The sequence below is a fragment of the Petaurus breviceps genome, unplaced genomic scaffold, assembly GCF_028583685.1.
Source record: "Petaurus breviceps papuanus isolate PSGF00001 unplaced genomic scaffold, PetGlider_PUasm1.0 138, whole genome shotgun sequence".
Lineage (NCBI taxonomy): Eukaryota > Metazoa > Chordata > Mammalia > Diprotodontia > Petauridae > Petaurus > Petaurus breviceps.
Genome location: NW_027185694.1, coordinates 23917353 through 23935849, shown reverse-complemented (window position 1 = coordinate 23935849; position 18497 = coordinate 23917353). Strand labels below are relative to the sequence as shown.

General features: G+C 45.3%; 2 protein-coding genes across 2 annotated transcripts in view; one reads left to right on the top strand and one right to left on the bottom strand.

The window, feature by feature from the left end:
* Nucleotides 1-253: 253 nt before the first annotated feature.
* On the top strand, nucleotides 254-18395 carry GNG13 (G protein subunit gamma 13). Its single transcript, XM_069108526.1, has 3 exons — nucleotides 254-658; nucleotides 14815-14945; nucleotides 17689-18395. Exons 2-3 carry the CDS (start codon nucleotides 14848-14850, stop codon nucleotides 17792-17794), a joined length of 204 nt encoding a protein of 67 aa, XP_068964627.1. The 5' UTR covers nucleotides 254-658; nucleotides 14815-14847; the 3' UTR covers nucleotides 17795-18395.
* The window catches only part of CHTF18 (chromosome transmission fidelity factor 18), a 56182-nt gene continuing 56077 nt past the window's right edge, over nucleotides 18393-18497 (bottom strand). The window contains exon 23 of the mRNA XM_069108464.1: nucleotides 18393-18492. The gene's annotated coding sequence lies outside the window, so the exon portion shown is untranslated. The remainder of the gene's footprint in view (nucleotides 18493-18497) is intronic.

The following is an 18497-nucleotide window of genomic DNA, read 5'->3' as shown; positions in this document are numbered from 1 at the left end:
CTGTGTGTTGTGTCTATGTGTGCTGAATACGTGTGTGTAACCCCGTGTGTGTTGGGCTCTGTTCTGGGTCTCCTTTACCCCTCAGGGATACAATTAAAGCCTTGCTCTCAGGGGGAGCCTGCAGCGGTCCCCAAACATCCCCTGTCACCCAGCGCCAGCTACCAATGGAAATTACCCAGGAGTTAATGAGGCAGCAGCAGCTCCTGCCTAATCCGCTCCTGCTTCTGCAGAACCTGTTCTTAAGCACAGAGGGCACTGGGAGGGATCGGAACAGGACGCAGGACGCAGGACGCAGGGCCCGGGCTTCGCTCTGTCTGGTGGCTCGTCTCGTCTCGCCCCCGTTGCAGCTCTAGCTCTGTCTGGGGCTTCCTCTCACACTCGCAGCCTGCCCCACCTCCTCCCCCCGGGGCAGCCCAGGATCCAGCGGCTGAGCTGGGGGGTGTCCCCACTGTACGCGCCAGTGTGCGGCTTTCCGCTCTGCTCTCCAGCTGGGACTGCGGAACCGTCCCCAGTTCGCTGAGATCGCCTTTAGGAGCGGAGCTGAGCAGAGCAGGGCAGAGCCGCATCTCGAGCAGCCAGGAGAATCTGCCAGGCTCTGGGGAACGCCCGGCTGCCGAGGGCCAGGGTCTGCGCTCGCTCGTAGGAGCTCGCTTTCCAGGTAGGGACTTGGGGGTGCAGATGGGACTGGACCTGGGATCTCCCCGTTTTCCCGGTCCTCGGACTGCCTTCTCAACAAGGCTTGTTTCCCTTGGCTGTGGCTGGCTCCAGGCCACCTAGGCTAGAGGAAGGAGGACAGCCTGTGACTCCTCAGCCAGAGGAGAAAAAAGCTTCGGGGCAGGCTGTTGGGCTGGTTGGGAGCTTGTCTCCAGTATAGTTAAGGCCAGAGGATGAGGGATCCAGGCAAAGGATGAAGGATGCAGGGCAAAGGATCTGGGTTAAACAGGGCGGTCAGGGACAGCAGGCTGACTCTTGGTCCCCTATAAGGATGTGATCTGAGTTTGGGGATTCAGGACTGGATTTGTAGGGTTCTCCTATCTGGTCTGCTGTCAGGTTGGTCACAGTTAGGGCACGGGGCTGTCTGGGGTCAAGGTCTTGGGCAGCCCCCTCAGAGGATGGCACCTTCTCTCTGACCAGAGATGGGGACATCTATAAATAGGTCTAGATGGGGTTGGGACGAGGCAGAAAAGGGGTAATGGAAGGACGAAGTTGGCTGATCAGTCTGCCTCTTTGCTGGTGGAGGTGGAAGGGTGCAGAAGGAGAGGTGCAGAAGCAGGGCCCAGGAATTTGGAGGTCAATGGTCTGCTGTCTCCTCCCTCACCTCCCCCATCAAGACCCTCTGGTAGAATCAATTCTTGGAGGCCCTTGTGGGATCCTGTAAGAGGAGGGGGGAAATGGCTGGAGAGTATGGGAGGAGAAAGGAGGACAGAGGATGAGAGAAAGGAAAGATCAAGAGGGAGGGAGATAGGTCAACATTGTAGCCATTGGCCTTCCAAGTCATTTTGACTGTAAGATCAATTTTTGATGACTGTTCTCTCCTCAGCTAAGACGAGAAGGAATTTTTGTCAAGGACTGACCAGGTCAAAGGTCAGACAGCTGCTTATGTGTGTGTTGTGAGTGTTTCTATGTTTATGAGTCTGGATATTTGTGTATTTGTAAAGCTGTGTCTACTTGAGTGCTGGACCCTCTGAAAGCATTTATCACACACATATCTATGTGAAGGTATAGATGTATTACCATCCAGCCTATACTAGCTTATAGAGACCCCCATCTGTGAACAGAGAGATGGATCCACCTTCTGAACAATGCCCAAGACCTTGACCCTGCAGAGACCTTGTCCATCTTTGATCAATCTGAGAGCAGGTCAGATAGAAGAAACCCCTACAATTAGGGATGTGTGTGTCCCTGTGTATATATGTCTGTACGTACAGCTATGTTCATGAATGTGTATCTTTGTGTATCAGTGTGTTAGTGTGAGATTGTTTTTTCTATGTGTGTTGTGTGTTTGTGTGTGTGCATGTACACATCCAGTCAAACCAAAACAGAACCAGGAGGCAGTGCGCTTTGCAGACAGATGGAAAAATACCCATCTCAGTGAAGCTGAGAAAGGCATCCAGCCTTTCTCTCTTTAGGCAAAAAAGTAAGAAAGAATTGTACCCCATACGCCCTTACTAGCCTCTTTCCCTCCATTTCCACTGAGGACCCTGGAAGGATTTCCAGTCTTCACATGGTTAAAGCCAAAGCTACTGGTTCCCCTAGACTCACACTGTGCCAGGCAAAGAGGGCACCGGGCCCAATTACTCTCCCTTCGCCCGCCTCACACACTTGCTTAAGCTAAAAATAAAAATTTCATCCAGGCCTAAGAGGGCAGACATGCTTACCCCCTCCTCTGTACATCTGAGCCAGGATTATCTCGAGTCCTGGAGATAATAAAACCAAATTGCCTTACACCCCCCAAATCCCTACTCATGCTGCCTTCTAGGCACTCTCTGTAATCCCCCAACACCCTATCATACTCCCGTCCCAACCCTTGCTCTATCTTCAAAGTCCCAAAACCTTGTCTTCCAAATTTCCTATCCTCCCCTAAAATCCTGCTACTATGTATCAGAGAACATAATGACTGGGCCTCTCTCTAAAATCCTAACATCCTTCCCCCAAACCCTGTCTCTGAACATCTTTGTCCCCTGGTCCCCCAAATCCCAACCTTTTTACCCCCAACATTTGATCTTCTTCCTTCCTCTCAGATTCAAATATCCAGGCCCCTCAAAATTTTGCCCCACCTCAATTCTGTTTGTCATTTGTCCTAACATCCTGCCCACTAAATTCTGCCTGTGATGTGTTCCCCCAAATACTAACATCCTGCCCCCAACCTCACCTCTAATTATTCTGCCTGCTCTGACTTCCTCCATCCAAATCCTGTCTTTATCTCTCATAGAGCCTTGGCTGCAGAAGGCCTTTGGGAACCTGGAGTCCAGGGTAAGGTGGGGAGTCTCCAGGTCCCAGGACTCTGTTGCTATGCAGTGATTGAGTCACTGGGGGTGAGGGCCAAGAGCTAGGCTCAGAGGGGGTAAGATAAATGCTCGCTGGGAGCCAGAGCTTATAAGTGCCCTTCCTTGAGCCAGCCTGGTTGGGCCTCACCAAGTGGCTGGGTCACAGCTCCAGTTGCCCTAGGGGCTCTGGCCACAGATACTCCTCTCTCCCCTAGAAAAGATCCAAGTTACCTCCTCTTTGGGGATCTTCTTTTGTTTCCATTCTCTGTCTCTGAAGGAACTGGTGTGACTGTTTCTTCTTTCCTTAATTCACTAAATACTTCCTGGACACCAATTCTGCCATGGTTTCCCCACCTACCTTTTGGTAGTGTACTCAGTCTCTATACCCCAACAGTAACCCCTGGCAAGCTTGGTATAGAAATAACTGGGGATTAGGTATCAGGAGACTTAGGTTCTATCCCTAAATCAACCATCAAGTCAATATGTAGCCTTGAACAAGCCCTCTCTGGGCCTTTGTGAAGGCATATCAAAGATAAGATAGTTGGTCAAGAATTCAAGAGTTCTTAACCTTGTTAGTGCTGTGGATACCTTTGGGAGTTTGGTGAATGTGCTCAGGATGATTTTTAAATGCATAAAATCAAGTACAGGGCATTCCCAAAGTCTCAGTACAGCAGTAAGCTTTAACAGTGTTAAGACTTGGAACACCTATCCATAGGATTACAAAGCAAACCAATTATGTTGAAATAAAGATGTAATTTTTTTTCCAATCCAAATTCCCAGAGCCCCAGAAATCAATATAAATTCCCCTACGTTAAGAACCCTCAATCTAGATAATCCTTAAATTCTCTTCTAGCTATAATATAGGTCCTGTTTTAAAAGTTTTATTTCATATCTTACCTGAAAATCCTCTCTCAGTATCTTTTGTCACAAAGGATGCAAAGACAGAGTGAGACAGAGACAGAGACCGAGACACAGAGAGACCGAGAAAGACAGAGACAGAAAGACACAGAGAGACAGAGAGAAACAGTTGAGCAAAATTAATCAATACAACACATCAGTCAATCAGCAGGCATTATCTAAGGCCACTATGACCAGGCACCTTTGTCTGACAGCATATTCAATGTTCCGTACTCACAACCTCAGACCTCTTTGAATAAGGAGGGTAGGCATATTTTCTCAAGTCTTCTCTGGGGACAGCCATTCTAATAAAAAGAACAGCACTCACTTTTCTCTGCCCAAAGCCTTTCCTTGGGGTAGCAGATTTCTTCAGCCGGCCCAGAGAGAGATGATGATAAATACTTAGCAGTAATATTCCTCATTTCTATAGTGCTTTAAAGTTGACAAGGCACTGTCCTCACATGGTTAAAGCCTCACTTGGGGAGGGGAGTTCCTGAATTTTTGCTCTGCCATTATAGGTTCTAAAATTTAGGAAATCATTTCAATATTGCAAGCTGTGGAATGCAAATATTTTTAAGGGAAACTGGTCCTAATGACAGGCATTTGAATAAAGCAATGGTTCTAGAATAAGAGAGTTCTACATCATGAGTTCTACTCATACCAATCTTGTGAGATGAATGGCATAAGTAATATTATTATTATTATAGTAGCTATCATTTATATAGCACTTTGAAGTTTACAAAGCTCTTTATAAATATCTCATTTGATCCCTAGAAAAACCCTGCTGTTCTTCAGTCATTTTTTCAGTCTTGTCCAACTCTTCATGACCCCACCCATTTGGGGTTTTCTTGACAAAGATATTGGAGTTGTTTGCCATTTCCCTCTCCAGCTCATTTTATAGATGAGGAAAACGAAGCCAACAGGGTTAAGTGACTTACCCAGGATCACACAGCTAGTAAATGTCCGAGGCCAGATTTTGAACTCAGCCTCCCTGACTCCAGGCCCAGCACGCTATCTACTGTGCTACCTAGCTGCCCTGGGAGGTAGGTGTATTATTATCCCCATTTTACCAACGAGGAAGCTGAGTTAGATGTTAAGTGACTTGCTCATAGTCATATAGCTACAAAGGTCACATTTGAACTCAGGTCTTCCTGACTCCAGATCCAGCCCTCTATCCACTGCACCACCTAGCTGTCCAATTTTCATTTCCATTTTCCTGGAGGATGGTCCTCAAGCTCATGAAGCTGAAGGGATTCGCCCACTCAAACCCAGGTCACCTGGTTCCCTTCCTCAAGCTCTCTCCACTACAGTACCCTGCTTTTTTAAATGTAGATAGAGCCTGTGGAGTTCAAGAAGGAAGGTTGAGACTTAGTCTTTCCTCCTTCCTTCACTTCCAAGTTGATTTAGAAGGTTCCTATTCAGAACTCAGGAGGACCCCCTAGACTTCCTAGGTGGTCATTTCCAAGCCAAGTCTGTGAGAGGTCTGATCTCCAAGCACATCTGAAACCTTTGTGATTGTGTCTAGCCAACATGCGTAAAAGGCCCCATGTCCCAAGGAGCCACGTGGAACTTGCTCCCTTTTTCTTATCCCTGAAATGACCCCAGGTCCATTCCATTGATTTTATTTCTTCCTCTAATACGGGCCACAAAACACAATTTTAACCCTTGCCCCACTCCTGACTTCTTTTTACTCTCTATGCAAAACTAAGAATTATAGAACTATGAGCCCTAGAATGTCAGAGCTAAAGAATGCTTTAGAACAGAAAATGTTTGGGTGGAAAGGGGCCTCAGACTGTAGCAGATAAAATGTCAGACCTTAAAGAGGCCTTAAAAATATAGAATATTAGAGCTTGGAGGGGTGCTGCAAACAATTCTAGTCAAATTTGCTCATTTTACAGAAGAGGAAACTAAGGCCCAGAGAGAAGAGGTGACATGTTCAGGATCACAAAGCAGATTTGTGGCAGTCACCCAATTTTCCTGCTTATAAATAATTTCTACTAGCAGCTAGGTGGCACAATGGATAGAGCATTGGACTTGGAGTCCAGAAGGCCTGAGTTCAAATCCTTCCTTAGCTATATAAACTTGGTCAAGTCACTTAACCTCTGTGTACCTCTGTTTCCCAAACTGTAAAAAGGTGATAATAATAGTACCCACCTCCCAAGACTGTTAGGAGAATCAAATGAAATATCTGTAAAGCACTTTACAGACCTTAAAATGCTGTATAAATGCTCTTACAACACACCACTGGCCTTCCTGCCAATGGTCCTAAGGCCATCCCAGCCCAGCTCCAGAGCTTATTCCCCTCTCCCCACCCCTTCCAGAGTCCAGGGCCATGGGCCCCTCATCTAGCTCTGATCCCACTCTTAAACCTTTAACTCAGTCTTCCTTTGCTGTTGAAATCTGACTCACTCAGTGATTCAAATCACAGTCAAATCAGTCCTGATTTACCAGATGTAGGTTTTGTGTGTGAAATTCTGATTCAGCCCATGCAAAGTGACTAGCCCTCTGGCCCCAGGGGCACCAATGAAAGGTAGAGCACTGAAGGCCACCATTGACAGTGGGCAGCTGGAATGAATGTTCAGAGTGATGATAATGGCAAGGTCATGACATGGCCCACTTTTAATTAGCCAGGGGGCCAATGAGCTGGAGGAAGGGGAGGGGCAAGGCGGCATCATTGGATCGTGGGATTTTTTTTAGCTGGAAGTCACTTTAGGGAGAAACCGCATAGGGGTGGTTAAAGGAAGCTTGAATTTGGCATTCGGGAACCTTGATTCAAATCCTGGATCTGCTACCTATTATCTCTTTGACTTTGGGTAAGTCACTTAATCTTTCTGGGCCTCCCCTTCCTTCTGTGGTGGCTCCTCTTTTGACTGTTGCCACCAGCACACTGAGGCCAACTCTCATTCCTATTGCCCCCACTTGGCCCAGGAACTCTGGATCCATCTGCCATGGCCCATAATTGGCCATCCTGGGGCCAAATGGTTTCCTGGTGTTCTTGGTTCCTTGGAGGTGCCATGTGCCAAGCTTTCTAATGGACTTCTCTCTGACCCGTTTCCCAGTGCTCATGTTGTCCTTCTCTGACTCTTCAACTTCCCTTTCAAAGGTCAAATTCAAAGGGATAGCACCATGTCTGAACTTGAATCAATCAATCAGTCTGCAAACTCATACCTGGGTAAGGAGATATGAATGATGCCCTGGAACTTCTTTTGCTAGGGTCAGTGAGGAGCAAGGACAATGCCTGAGCACACCCAAATCATATTAAAATGAAGTTTAACCAAGATTACCCTTCATTTTAGTGGAAGTTGTTCAGTCATTTTCAGTTGAGTATGACTCTTTGTGACTCCATTTGGGTGTTTTTTGGCAAAGATATTGGAGTGATTTGCCATTTCCTTCTCCAGCTCATTTTACAGATGAGGAAACTGAGGCAAATGGGGTGAAGTGACTTGCCCAGGGTCACACAGCCAGTAAGTGTCTGAGGCCAGATTTCAACTTGGAAAGAGGGGTCTTTCTGACTCCAAGCTGGACACTCTATCCACAGTGCCATGTAGCTGCCTCCTAAGGTCCTTCTAGCAGTGAATTATCTATCCCTACCTTTATTTTAGAGCTAGGGAAATGAAGAACTTAGATGACAAGCCCAAAGTCACTCAGGTGAGTGGTAAGTATTGGGATTCATGGCTGGGTCTTTCAGGGCCCCTGACCCCAGATCTAGCTCCCTTTCTAACTTCACCATGGGCCAGGAAAGTATGCAATGATTACATTCTTTTTTTTTTAATTTTTTAATTTTATTATTAATTTGTTTGTTTTCTTTTAGTTTACAGGATTCAATTCCACAATTCCTTGAGTTTCACATTTTGTCCCCCTCCCTTCCCTTCCCCGCCACGGTGGCTTATAGTCAAGTATAGGATCTGTAAATACTTTCACATTATACATTAGTCAGGTTATAAGGACGGATTGTACCAGCTGGAATGAAAAATGGTAAAGAGGACATAAAACCAAATAAGAGAAGGAAAAAGATTGGGTATTTTGCTTCCACCTGGATATAAACTTAGTTCTTTCTAGTTCTTTCTCTGGATGCACATATTTCTCTCCATCATGAGTCTTTTGGGATTGACTTATATCACTGCATTGCTGAGAAGAGTCCAGACTATCAAAGTTGGTCATCACACATACGTTGTGTCTGTAATTGTGTACAAATTTCTCCTGGTTCTACTCTTCTCACTCAGCATCAGTTCTTTTAAGCCTCTCCAGGTAAATATGAAGACCATCTGCTCCTCATTTCTTATAGCACAATAGTATTCCATAACATGCATATACCACAACTTGTTCAGCCATTCCCCAATTGATGGGCACCCCCTTAATTTCCAATTCTTTGCTACCACAAAAAGAGCTGCTATAAACATTTTTGTACATATGAGTCTTTCTCGCATTTCTATGATCTCTTTGGGATATAACCCTAGGAGTGGTATTGCTGGATCAAAAGGTATGAAAGTATTTATAGCCCTTTGGGCATAGTTCCAGATTGCTCTCCAGAAAGGCTGGATCAGTTCACAACTCCACAAGCAATGCATTAGTGTTCCAATTTGCCCACATCCTCTCCAGCATTTGTCATTTTCCTGTTTTGTCATCTTAGCCAATCTGACTGATGAGATATGGTACCTCAGAGTTGTTTTGATTTGCATTACTCTAATATTACTCAATAGTGAATTAGAGCATTTCTTCATGTGCTTATAGATAGCTTTAATTTCTTTCTCTGAAAACTGCCTGTTCATATCCTTTGACCATTTATCAATTGGGGAATGACTTGTATCCTTATAAATTTGACTCAATTCTCTGTATATTTTAGAAATGAGTCCTTTGTCAGAGACATAGGTTGTAAAGATTCTTTCCCAATTTCCCACCTCCCTCTTAATCTTGGTTACATTGGCTTTCTTTGTACAGAAACTTCAATTTCATGTAGTCAAAATTTTCCATTTTCCATTTTATAATGTTCTCTAATTCTTGTTTAGTCATAAAGTCTTTCCCTCTCCACAAGTCTGACAGGTAAACTATTCCTTGTTTTAGGAGACTGCTTACAGTATCAACTTTTATACCTAGATCATGCACCCATTTAGACTTGATTTTGGTATATGGTGTTAGATAATGGTCTATGCCCAGTTTCTGCCATACTATATTCCAGTTTTCCCAGCAGTTTTTGTCAAATGCAATGATTACATTCTTAGAGCATGTCTTATTTTCTCCCTCTGATCCCTTTAGCTTTTTCTTTTTTCTTTTTGGAGGGGGTAGGGCAATTGGGGTTAAGTGACTTGCCCAAGGTCACATGGCTAGTTTTTTGTTAAGTGTCTGAGGCCGAATTTGAACTCAGGTCCTCCTGACTCCAGGGCCTGTACTCTATTTAATGCACCACCTAGCCGCTCCTCCCTTTAGCTTTTCATTAGAACTAGAGCAGACAGAGGAGAAAAATTAAAAATGACCCTGTTTGTTTTGTTAAACACTCTGGGAGAAGATTTAGTGCAAGAAGATCATAGGAACACAGATTTAGAGGTAGAAGGGGATTTAAATGACACCTTGCTCAGTCCCTTCATTTTAGAGATGAGAAAACTGACGCTCAGGGAAGTTTAGAATTACAGGTCCAGAGGTGGACAGATAATAAGAAGTGGCATTTAAACCCAGGGCCTCTGATTTCAGATCTACTGCTGTTGCTACTGTTCTATGGGGGTTAAACATTTCTGAGACACTTGGAGATTTGCAGTGGATTTAAATTATTTAGGATAAAAAAAAAAAGAAAGAACAGTTATTTAGAGTCTTCCTATATCCCATAACCCAGGGCAATGGAGGGTGGGAGCAGAATGGATTAGAGGTGTCTCCAGTAGTCCCATGATTGAGATGACAGGGCCTGGGATCTCTTTGTTCCACATAGAACTGGAACAGAGAGGAGAAGGCAGATTGGCATGGGAAGGAGCACCACATCTTGGCAACAGATTGAGTGGGTGGGACCCAGGTAGATTTGAGATTCCATCTAGTTCCTGGTTGGGGGCTGAGGGGACATGGTGGCCCTGTCTTCTGTGATGCTGAAGCTGGGCATAGGGGAGGCATGGTGAGGACAGCAACAGCTCTCTTTCTGCCACCTTAGGACATTTAGTCAGATTGTCAACAGGATGTCCAGCCCCTAGGCCAAACACTTTTGCAAAGTGAATTACACTATTCCTTCTCTACTCCCTAGTCAAGATTGGATGAGATAGGGCTTCCCCAGAATGGGACCTACCTGTATATTCTTTTAGTGTGTGGCAGCAGGCTATGGATTCAGTCATGTGGGGATGGACCACACTGAGCCATTCATAATCTCCCTTGCACCCCAATGTACATGTGAGTGGAGGGGGCTAGATGGGGACTTCAGGAATCATTTGTGGCCTTGGTCTGAACAAAACTAAGGGCCAGGGTTAGTTAGTTGTTAGTTTGGGGTTGAGGTATGATCAGTATGGAGCCAAGGTTAGGGGTCATTCTGGAGGGATGGCTCAGTCTGGGGCCACAATTAGGGGTCAATCTGGTTTAGGAGTTAATAGTATTAAAGTCTTATACTGAGCTTTACAATACCCAGAACCATCCCATGAAGGAATCAAGTCAGGCATTTACTATTTAACAAATGTGGAAACTGAGACCCAGAGAGGGCAAATGTGCAAAATTAACTGGTTTCAGTGGGGATCCCATAAATTGGCTTCATTGGTCCTAAATTCTGACCACTGAACCTCCCAGCCTAGACTCTGAGCAGCGAACCTTGAAGGATTGTGCAGCTAAGCAACTGTCTTTGATGGTCTCCTCAGATAGAATTCATTCTCTAAGCTATTCTGCAGAGAATACATATGTTCTCTATTATAGACTCAAAGGATGTCAGTGCTGGGAGGAACCTTAGGGATTATCTCATTTTATATAGGGGAAACGAAGGGCAAGTCTTGGGAAATCCCACCTATGTGTGACAGTGGAGTTCAGATCCTTTGGTGTGCTTGGTGAATCGGGGCTGCCAACCTTTCTCCCCTCTTCCTGTCTAAGATCCTCGCTGATCCTGCTACTCTCACACCCTGGCAACTCTCACATTTGTTAATCAAATACCCCCACTCTTCTCTGGTTTCAACACAACAGTAGAAGGCAAAGAGTAGCACTTTCAAAGCCTCTCACCAAAAGGCATATTTGTCTCACCCAAGGAGTTCTAGAATGTGGGTTGGGTTCTAGAGGAGGGGAAGAGGATGTTCTAGACGGTACTTTGAAACCCCAGAAAAATTTGGCAACACTTAAAGGTTTCTGAATGTGCAATGACCAAAAATTAATTAAAAATCAGCAGTCTAAAGAATCCAATGTGTTTCTGGCAGTACTGTCCGTATTGCATCTTCACAGCAGCCGTGGTCCTGAAGACAAAGCATGCCCACTTTGTACTGCACATGCCCTCATTCCATGTAACGCCAAACCTCCAGTGGAAAAAGTCTAAGAAGCTCTGAAGAAGTCCTGGTTGGGGTCGGGGTGGGGACCTCTAGAATCCTGGCAGGCTGTCCAAGGCAGGCGAGGAGGAGAGGACTGTCCAATAACCCTGAGATCATCTCACCAAGTCTCATCCCCCAACGGGCTCTGCCTTGTTCCAGACTCTCAGTCAAAGCTCTATTGGCAAAGCTCTTGCCGATGCCTAACCTTTCTCTTATAATAGCAGTCTGTTCAGTCCATTAATCAGTAGATCTTTATTGAACAAATGTAAGATCAATCAATCAGCATTCATTAAGGACTGTGAGAAATGCTTTTCCTTAGTAATCATCATCCTGGAGACTCAGCATCTCCCATCCCCCTTTCATAGTGAGTTTAGTGTCTTCAGGAAGACATTAAGATCTAATTTAAATGGATCTGTTTTTGCTCATTGAGTTGCCCAGACAGGTCTGGGACCATGTTGATTCCTCCCTATTGTCACAACAGGTGATGTGGAAATTGATGTCTCTTTGACCAAGATTAAATGACCTATATCAGTACCCCAAGACTCTCATTTTAGTAAGTCCACCTCCCAGTGTGTTGACCAGTGAGAGCTGATTGAGACCCCTTGGGAACATTTGCTCTTCAAAGGGCATATACTCTGTGCCCCAACACCCAAACTGAGCCAGATCTGGACTGGACCCCCTGGGGGGGTCTAGTTCTGGACTATAACATGCAATGCATGTTGATCCAGCTTGTGAGAGAAATAAAAATGTGGACACCCAGAATAATTTCATTTGTTTTCTTAAACAAACTTTGTGAGAGTTTCACAGGACCTAGTATGTTTCAAGTACTGTACTAGGAACTGGGGGTATAAATATGATAAATAAATCAATCCCTTCACCCAAGGAGCTTACGTACCTGTGCTACATGTTTTGGAGAATTCAAAGATAGATCAGAAATAATTCACACCCTTAAGGATCTTGAAATCTACTTAGGGAGGCAAAGTATGGTTAATATTTTTTCATATGTATATAAATCAGTGAGATACAGACAGAAGAAAGATATCACTGTGAGCTGATGGTCAGAGAAAACTTCACAGTAGAGATGGTACCTGAGCTCAGCTTGAAAGATAATAGGGAACCTGAAAGGTAGAGGTGGGAAGAAGTGTATTCCGTGTGTGGGGAGCAGCTTTACAACCTTATGGAGGAAAGGCAAGGCAAAAGGCATTTATTATGTGCCAGGCACTGTTCTCAGCTCTAGGGATTCCTATAGAAGGAAAAAGACAGTCCCTGGTTTCAAGGAGTTTACAATCCTATGGGGGGAAAATAACACACAAGAGGGAACTGGAAACATGTGGGGGAGGGTGCTGGGGTATCGGTGTTCAGAAAGTTCAGAAAGTCAGAAGCATAGCAGAGAGAGGAATGAAGGCACACAGGCCCCTCCACAATATGGAAGACCACCAAAATGGAACTCAACAATGGGAAAGGATTGGGAAAACAGATAGATGATGCAGGGTGAGATGGCCTTAGGGAATCATGGAAATAGAATGTCAACTTCAAAGAACTGTCCATTAGCTCAGTTTTTTTCCTGCAACATTGCATAAGAATGGGAGTCGTGTGGAATAAAGGAAGAGATAAATGAAAGGAAGCTTGGAACTAGATTGTGGATAAACCTTAAATGCCAGGCTAATGAGTTTGTATTTTATAGAAGAGGCAATAGGGAGCCACAGAAGGTTTCCAAACCTTAGGAAGATTATCTCAGCATCTGCATGTAAGATGGATTAGAAAAAGGATATATTAGAAGACTAATTAAGAGGTATTACAGTGGTCCAGGCAAGAGGTGATGAAGACTTGTCTTCTTGATTGACCTAAAGTTAACTGGGGTGATAGCCATGTGAATTGATAAAAGAGGATAGATACAAGATGTTGCAGAGGTAGAATGAATAAGGCTGGGCAATCAATTGAATATGGAGGGGGGGAGGAAGTGAGGTGTAAAAAAGAATCTAATATGACTCCAGGTTATGAACCTGGGGGAAAAGGGGTGGGAGGAAGGAGGCCAGAAGTTTAGATGAGAGGAAAAGAAGATGAGCTGTTTTGGATGTGCTGAGTTTGATATATCAAAGGTTATTTAAATGGTGATATCCAGGAGACTCTGCTGGGGGTTGAAGTGCATGGATTGCTGGTCCTGGTGTCAGGAAGACTCATCTTCCTGAGTTCAAATCGGGCCTCAGACACTTACTAGCTGTGTGACCCTGCCCAAGTCACTTAACCTTATTGGTCTCTGTTTCTTCATCTGTAAAGCAAACTAGAGAAGGAAATGGCAAACCCGACCCAGTATCTTTGCCAAGACAACTCCCAATGGGGTTATGAAGAATCGGACATGACTGAAACAACTGAACAATCCAGCAGGAAGCTGGAAACACAGAACTTGGGCTCTGGAGAGACTTTAGGACTGTATATGCAGATTTGGAAGTTATCTGGGTAAAGATGATCAATGAACCCATAATGAGACCATCAAGGAAAGAAAGAGAAGAGGACAGGAAAGAGTCCCGGTGGAGAGAAGAAGAATTTAGAAGGAGGATAAGAGAAGGCTCCGGATGGTGGCTGGATGATCGTAGGGTGATCTGGATGGTGATGATGGTGAAATGGATGGGTTTTGTGTGTGTGGTGTGATTTCACTGATACAGGGAGTTCCCTATGATGAACTTATTCCACCTGGGGCACTGGGACTTGCTTACATGACTTGCTCGGGGTGATGCATGTTTTGGTAAATGTTTAACAGTCAGCTGCAGGAATATATACTTTTAAGTTGAATCTGCTTCATTAACATTTTCCCCTTTACTTTCTTAAGTCCAAAAATTGACAAAAGGATTGTAAATGCTTGTGCTGGGTTTAACGAGAAGCTCTCATATCAATCTGAACTGGTTCTGGCACCCCCACCCCAGTCCTCCCCAACTTCCAACCCTAACTCTCTCATCCACTGTAGTACTATTCTGCTGCTGCTGGTGGAGTGTTAGTGATCGTTTTAGTTGATGGTGATGATGGTAAAGATCTGAGTGCAGCTGCTGTTGGTCACTGAGGTCTGAGCCTCACTTTCCTCATTTGTAAGATAAGGGTAATAATCTTTGTTCTGCTTGACTCAACGGAGCATTGTGAGGATTCACTTCAATAATGGATTTTAAGGGGCTTTAAAAATGATTATACAGCATTACTATCAGAGGCCGGGGGCCTCAGCTGTACCCTGGGAGCTCTCAGCTGACACTCGTTCTCTCCCCTTCTATCTGCATTCAGCTGGAGGAAGGGAGGTTGGCCTCTCTCCTAGGAGAACAAACTCCTTGAGATTGACAGACGGATGGATTTGTGACAGGATAAGGACTGGGGTCAGGGATGGTTTTGTCCCGTTCTCAGCAGACAGGTATCTTTCCTGGTTGCTGGGATGGATGGTCCTTGTCCCTAAATTCCTTTTCCTCTTCCTCCACTGCCAGCCTGTTCCTGGAACTGCCAGCCCTCCAGCCATCATGGAAGAGTGGGACGTACCTCAGATGAAAAAAGAAGTCGAGAGTCTGAAATACCAGCTGGCTTTCAAGAGGGAGATGTCTTCAAAAACAATACCTGAGTGAGTGTTCGCTGTGCCTTACACGTGCCCTCCAGTAGAGGATGGGGAGACACTCCCTTGCAGGACGGGGTTTGAGTCAAAAGTGGAGAAAGGGGGCCGTTGTTGGGAGAAGCAATCATATTTGGATGGTGTAAACGTTGGTTCGAATATGCAAATCACATTCAAATTGTATGCAAAACGAACTATTCCAAACAGCTGCCTCAGGCTTGGCCCGTGAGGATCACTGGGGCTAAGGCAGGGTCCCAGAGCTGCCTGTTAGGTGGGGGCGATGCTAGGAGCCAGAGTTCCTTTAGGGGAACACTTCCACTGAGGCACCTCCACGTCCTTGCTCTCCCTTTTCTGGCTTTTTAGTTCAGTCCAAGGTCAAATCATCCAGAAAATTCTTTTGGTGAGCATTTATTAAACCCCCATAAAGTGCCAGGCCTTGTGTCAAATGCTGAGGATGCAAACATGAAACTCTCAGCCCCCCACCTCGCCCCCCCCCCAAGCAGCTTGGGGAGGGGAGGGGGGCAGCATTGTAGAAACTGAAACACAGAATGTGCCCTGGCGGGGACCAGAGGGAAAATGTTGTTAGACCACCTGCTATCCAAGCCTAGGACGGGGGCAGAGACTAGACATGCCTGTGGGTCACTTGCCAGGCCTTCTGCTATCACCTTTATGCTGCTGACTCACCGAGAGGCAGGGTGGGGGCATGGAAAGAATGCTGCCTCTGGAACAGGAAGCCCAGGTGCCTGACCTTCAAAGAAATCAGGGAAGTGGACAGAGGAGAGACAGCAGGCCTTGGTAAACCCAAGGTATGACCCAGCCTCTCTAACTTCTTGGTGTGGATATTTCCTGGGACCTGTAATTTGGGAAGGGTTCAAGGCTGGTGGCCAGAGATAGGAGGAGAAAGGCAATTGTGGCTGGGACTGACTTGGAAGAAGCCTGAGGAAGGGGCAGATACATACACACACAACACATACATGCATGTGCACAACACACACATGTATATTACATGAGTGTATATGTGTGCACACACATATATGTAGACATACATATATGTGTATACACACATACATTTGAGGGTTGTGACAAGGGTATGGCCCAGTGATCCAGGGGCAGGGGTCTTGGAGGATGTTTAGAAGGAATAGAATGGGGTGGGATGGCAGGAGTAATCTCTTGTGAGCGAGGGGTTATAGCTTGGTTTGGGGCTCATTTCTGTGCTCTTTGGAGGCAGAGGATGGGGTGGTGGGAGCTGCCTTGGACCCACTGACTTCCCCTGCCACAGGGTCTTCCTCTCCTTGGGATACCTGTAGTCCAGGTCTAGGACATCAGTCTTCCTGCCTAGTGGCCCAACAAAGTCCCATCTGAAAAATTACTTCCTCCCACCCTTCAAGGAAGACCATAGACTCATTTGCATATATCATTTTTTGCATGTATGCAAATAATCCACCACTGTGTATTTGTAAGTCATTTGTATATGCCAATGCAGTGTGCCATCTGTTCTCAACAAACTAGGCCTTAGTCCAAGAGGGGCTCAGATGGTGGGATGGAGATGGAATTGACAGGCTCCAGCTGAGTGTGTTAGCCTGACAAGTGCCACTTGGTTGTGGAGTAACCCAACTGGTGTTGGGCACTGATCCTAAGGGTCCTAGGTGACCACTTTCAGCTTCTGGCCATTCTGACTCTCTAGAACCATATGCCAGGCTTAGCCCTGGGCAAGTCTTAAATGTGAGTCCTATAACAGAGCCCAGCCTCTGACCCTGGATGAAAGACCCAAAAGAATTCTGAGAAGTTTGGCTCATTGCAGTTATGATGTTAAGTGATATCATTAACACTTCCTATCAACTTTTTATCCTCAAGGGACTAAGGCTGGGTCCTGTTAGGCAGCTGGTAAAGGGAAAGCATATTGGATTTGAAGTCAGAGGCACTGAATTAAAATCCTGTTCCTGCAACCAGCGTAACCTTAGGAAAGTCCTAGTCTCTAATCTGTAAAATGGGAATTTGGCTCAGTATCCTTGCAGGACCCTTCCAGTTCTAAATCTATGACTCAGTATCCTTATTTTATACATGGGGAAAGAAGTGCCAGGGAAAGAAAGGAAACAACTCAAGGCTATGTATGTAATCCTAGACTTCAGTACCTGGGGATTCTTTCTACCATACTTCTGTTTTTTTGGAAGTAATGAAGGTTGACTTGCCCAAGGTCACACAGCTAGCTTCTGAAGCCAGATTTGAACTCAGGTCTTCCTGACCCCAGGGTCACTGCTCTATTCAGTCCCTACCTAACTGCCCCCTCCATCATGCTTCTGAAGAGGCAGAGCCACATTGACGGACTCCTGACAAAAATCATTAAGTCCCTAAAGTATTTGGAATTAATTCTAATGACATATTTACAAAGCAGAGATGGTATGATATTTATAATGATATTAATAATTATTTATAAAGCAGCAGGGTATGATACAGAGCTGCCTTGGAATCAGGAAGACCTAGGCTCAAGTGCACTTTCCCTAGGAACCTGGATAACCCCACACATGCCCCTTTGAGGGCAGGGACATTCTTTTTTGTCTTTGTATCAACAATGTCTGTCACACAGAAGGTATTTAATAAATATTCACTAAATGGAAATGAACCCTTTGAGTCAAGTGTTCTCACCTCCATTTCAAAGATGAGGAGACTGACTCAGAAGTTGTGACTTGACCACAGCCTCTGTTTAGCACACACTGGCCTCCCCAGGACACACTAACTCCTTTCCCTCTTCCTGTAGACTGCTGAAGTGGATCGAAGATGGAATCCCCAATGACCCATTTCTGAATCCTGATCTGATGAAGAACAACCCTTGGGTGGAGAAGGGAAAATGTACCATCCTGTAGTGAGGGGCTCCAGCTCTCCCTCCCAGACCCGCCTGGGGCAGCAGCTACCAACCAGGACAGTGAATTCTTCCCCAAACACTCCATTCCCTCCCATTCAGTCTCCTCTCTCTGGTTTTCAGTTAGGTTCATGCTGCACTAAAGCAACCTTAATTATCGCCTTGGCTTCTCATTTGTATGGGGGTAGGGGGGTGGGGTGGGTGGAGGCAGGATTTCAAATCCTAAAGGATGGCAACAAGGGAGCAATTAGAGTTTGAGGAAAGGTTAACTCACCCAGGGAAGAGTCTGGGTAGTGGGGTCCCAATGACATATGGGGTCAGACCCACCATGGTAGTGTAGGAGAGGAGGAGAATTACTTCAGCTAGTCTTATGATTCTTGGTAACGGGGCTTTCATTTAATGATGCTGACACTTGTGCAAAACCATTCAGACTTTTTTTGGGGGGGGTGTAGAAGGGAACTTGTAAACGAACAACTTTTGTAAAAAAAAAAAGACTTTTCAATACTTTTGTATATTGTAGAATATACAATTTTGCAGTCAACAGGCCGACCATGCAGGAAACTAAGGTTTATACATAAATAAAAACAAAGCAATACTTCACAGTCTGTCAACGTTGCAATTTATTCACTGGTTTATTTATTACAGAGGTCTGGAGGCAAAACATGGCCAGCACACTCAAATGCATAGCACTTAACATCTAACCTCTT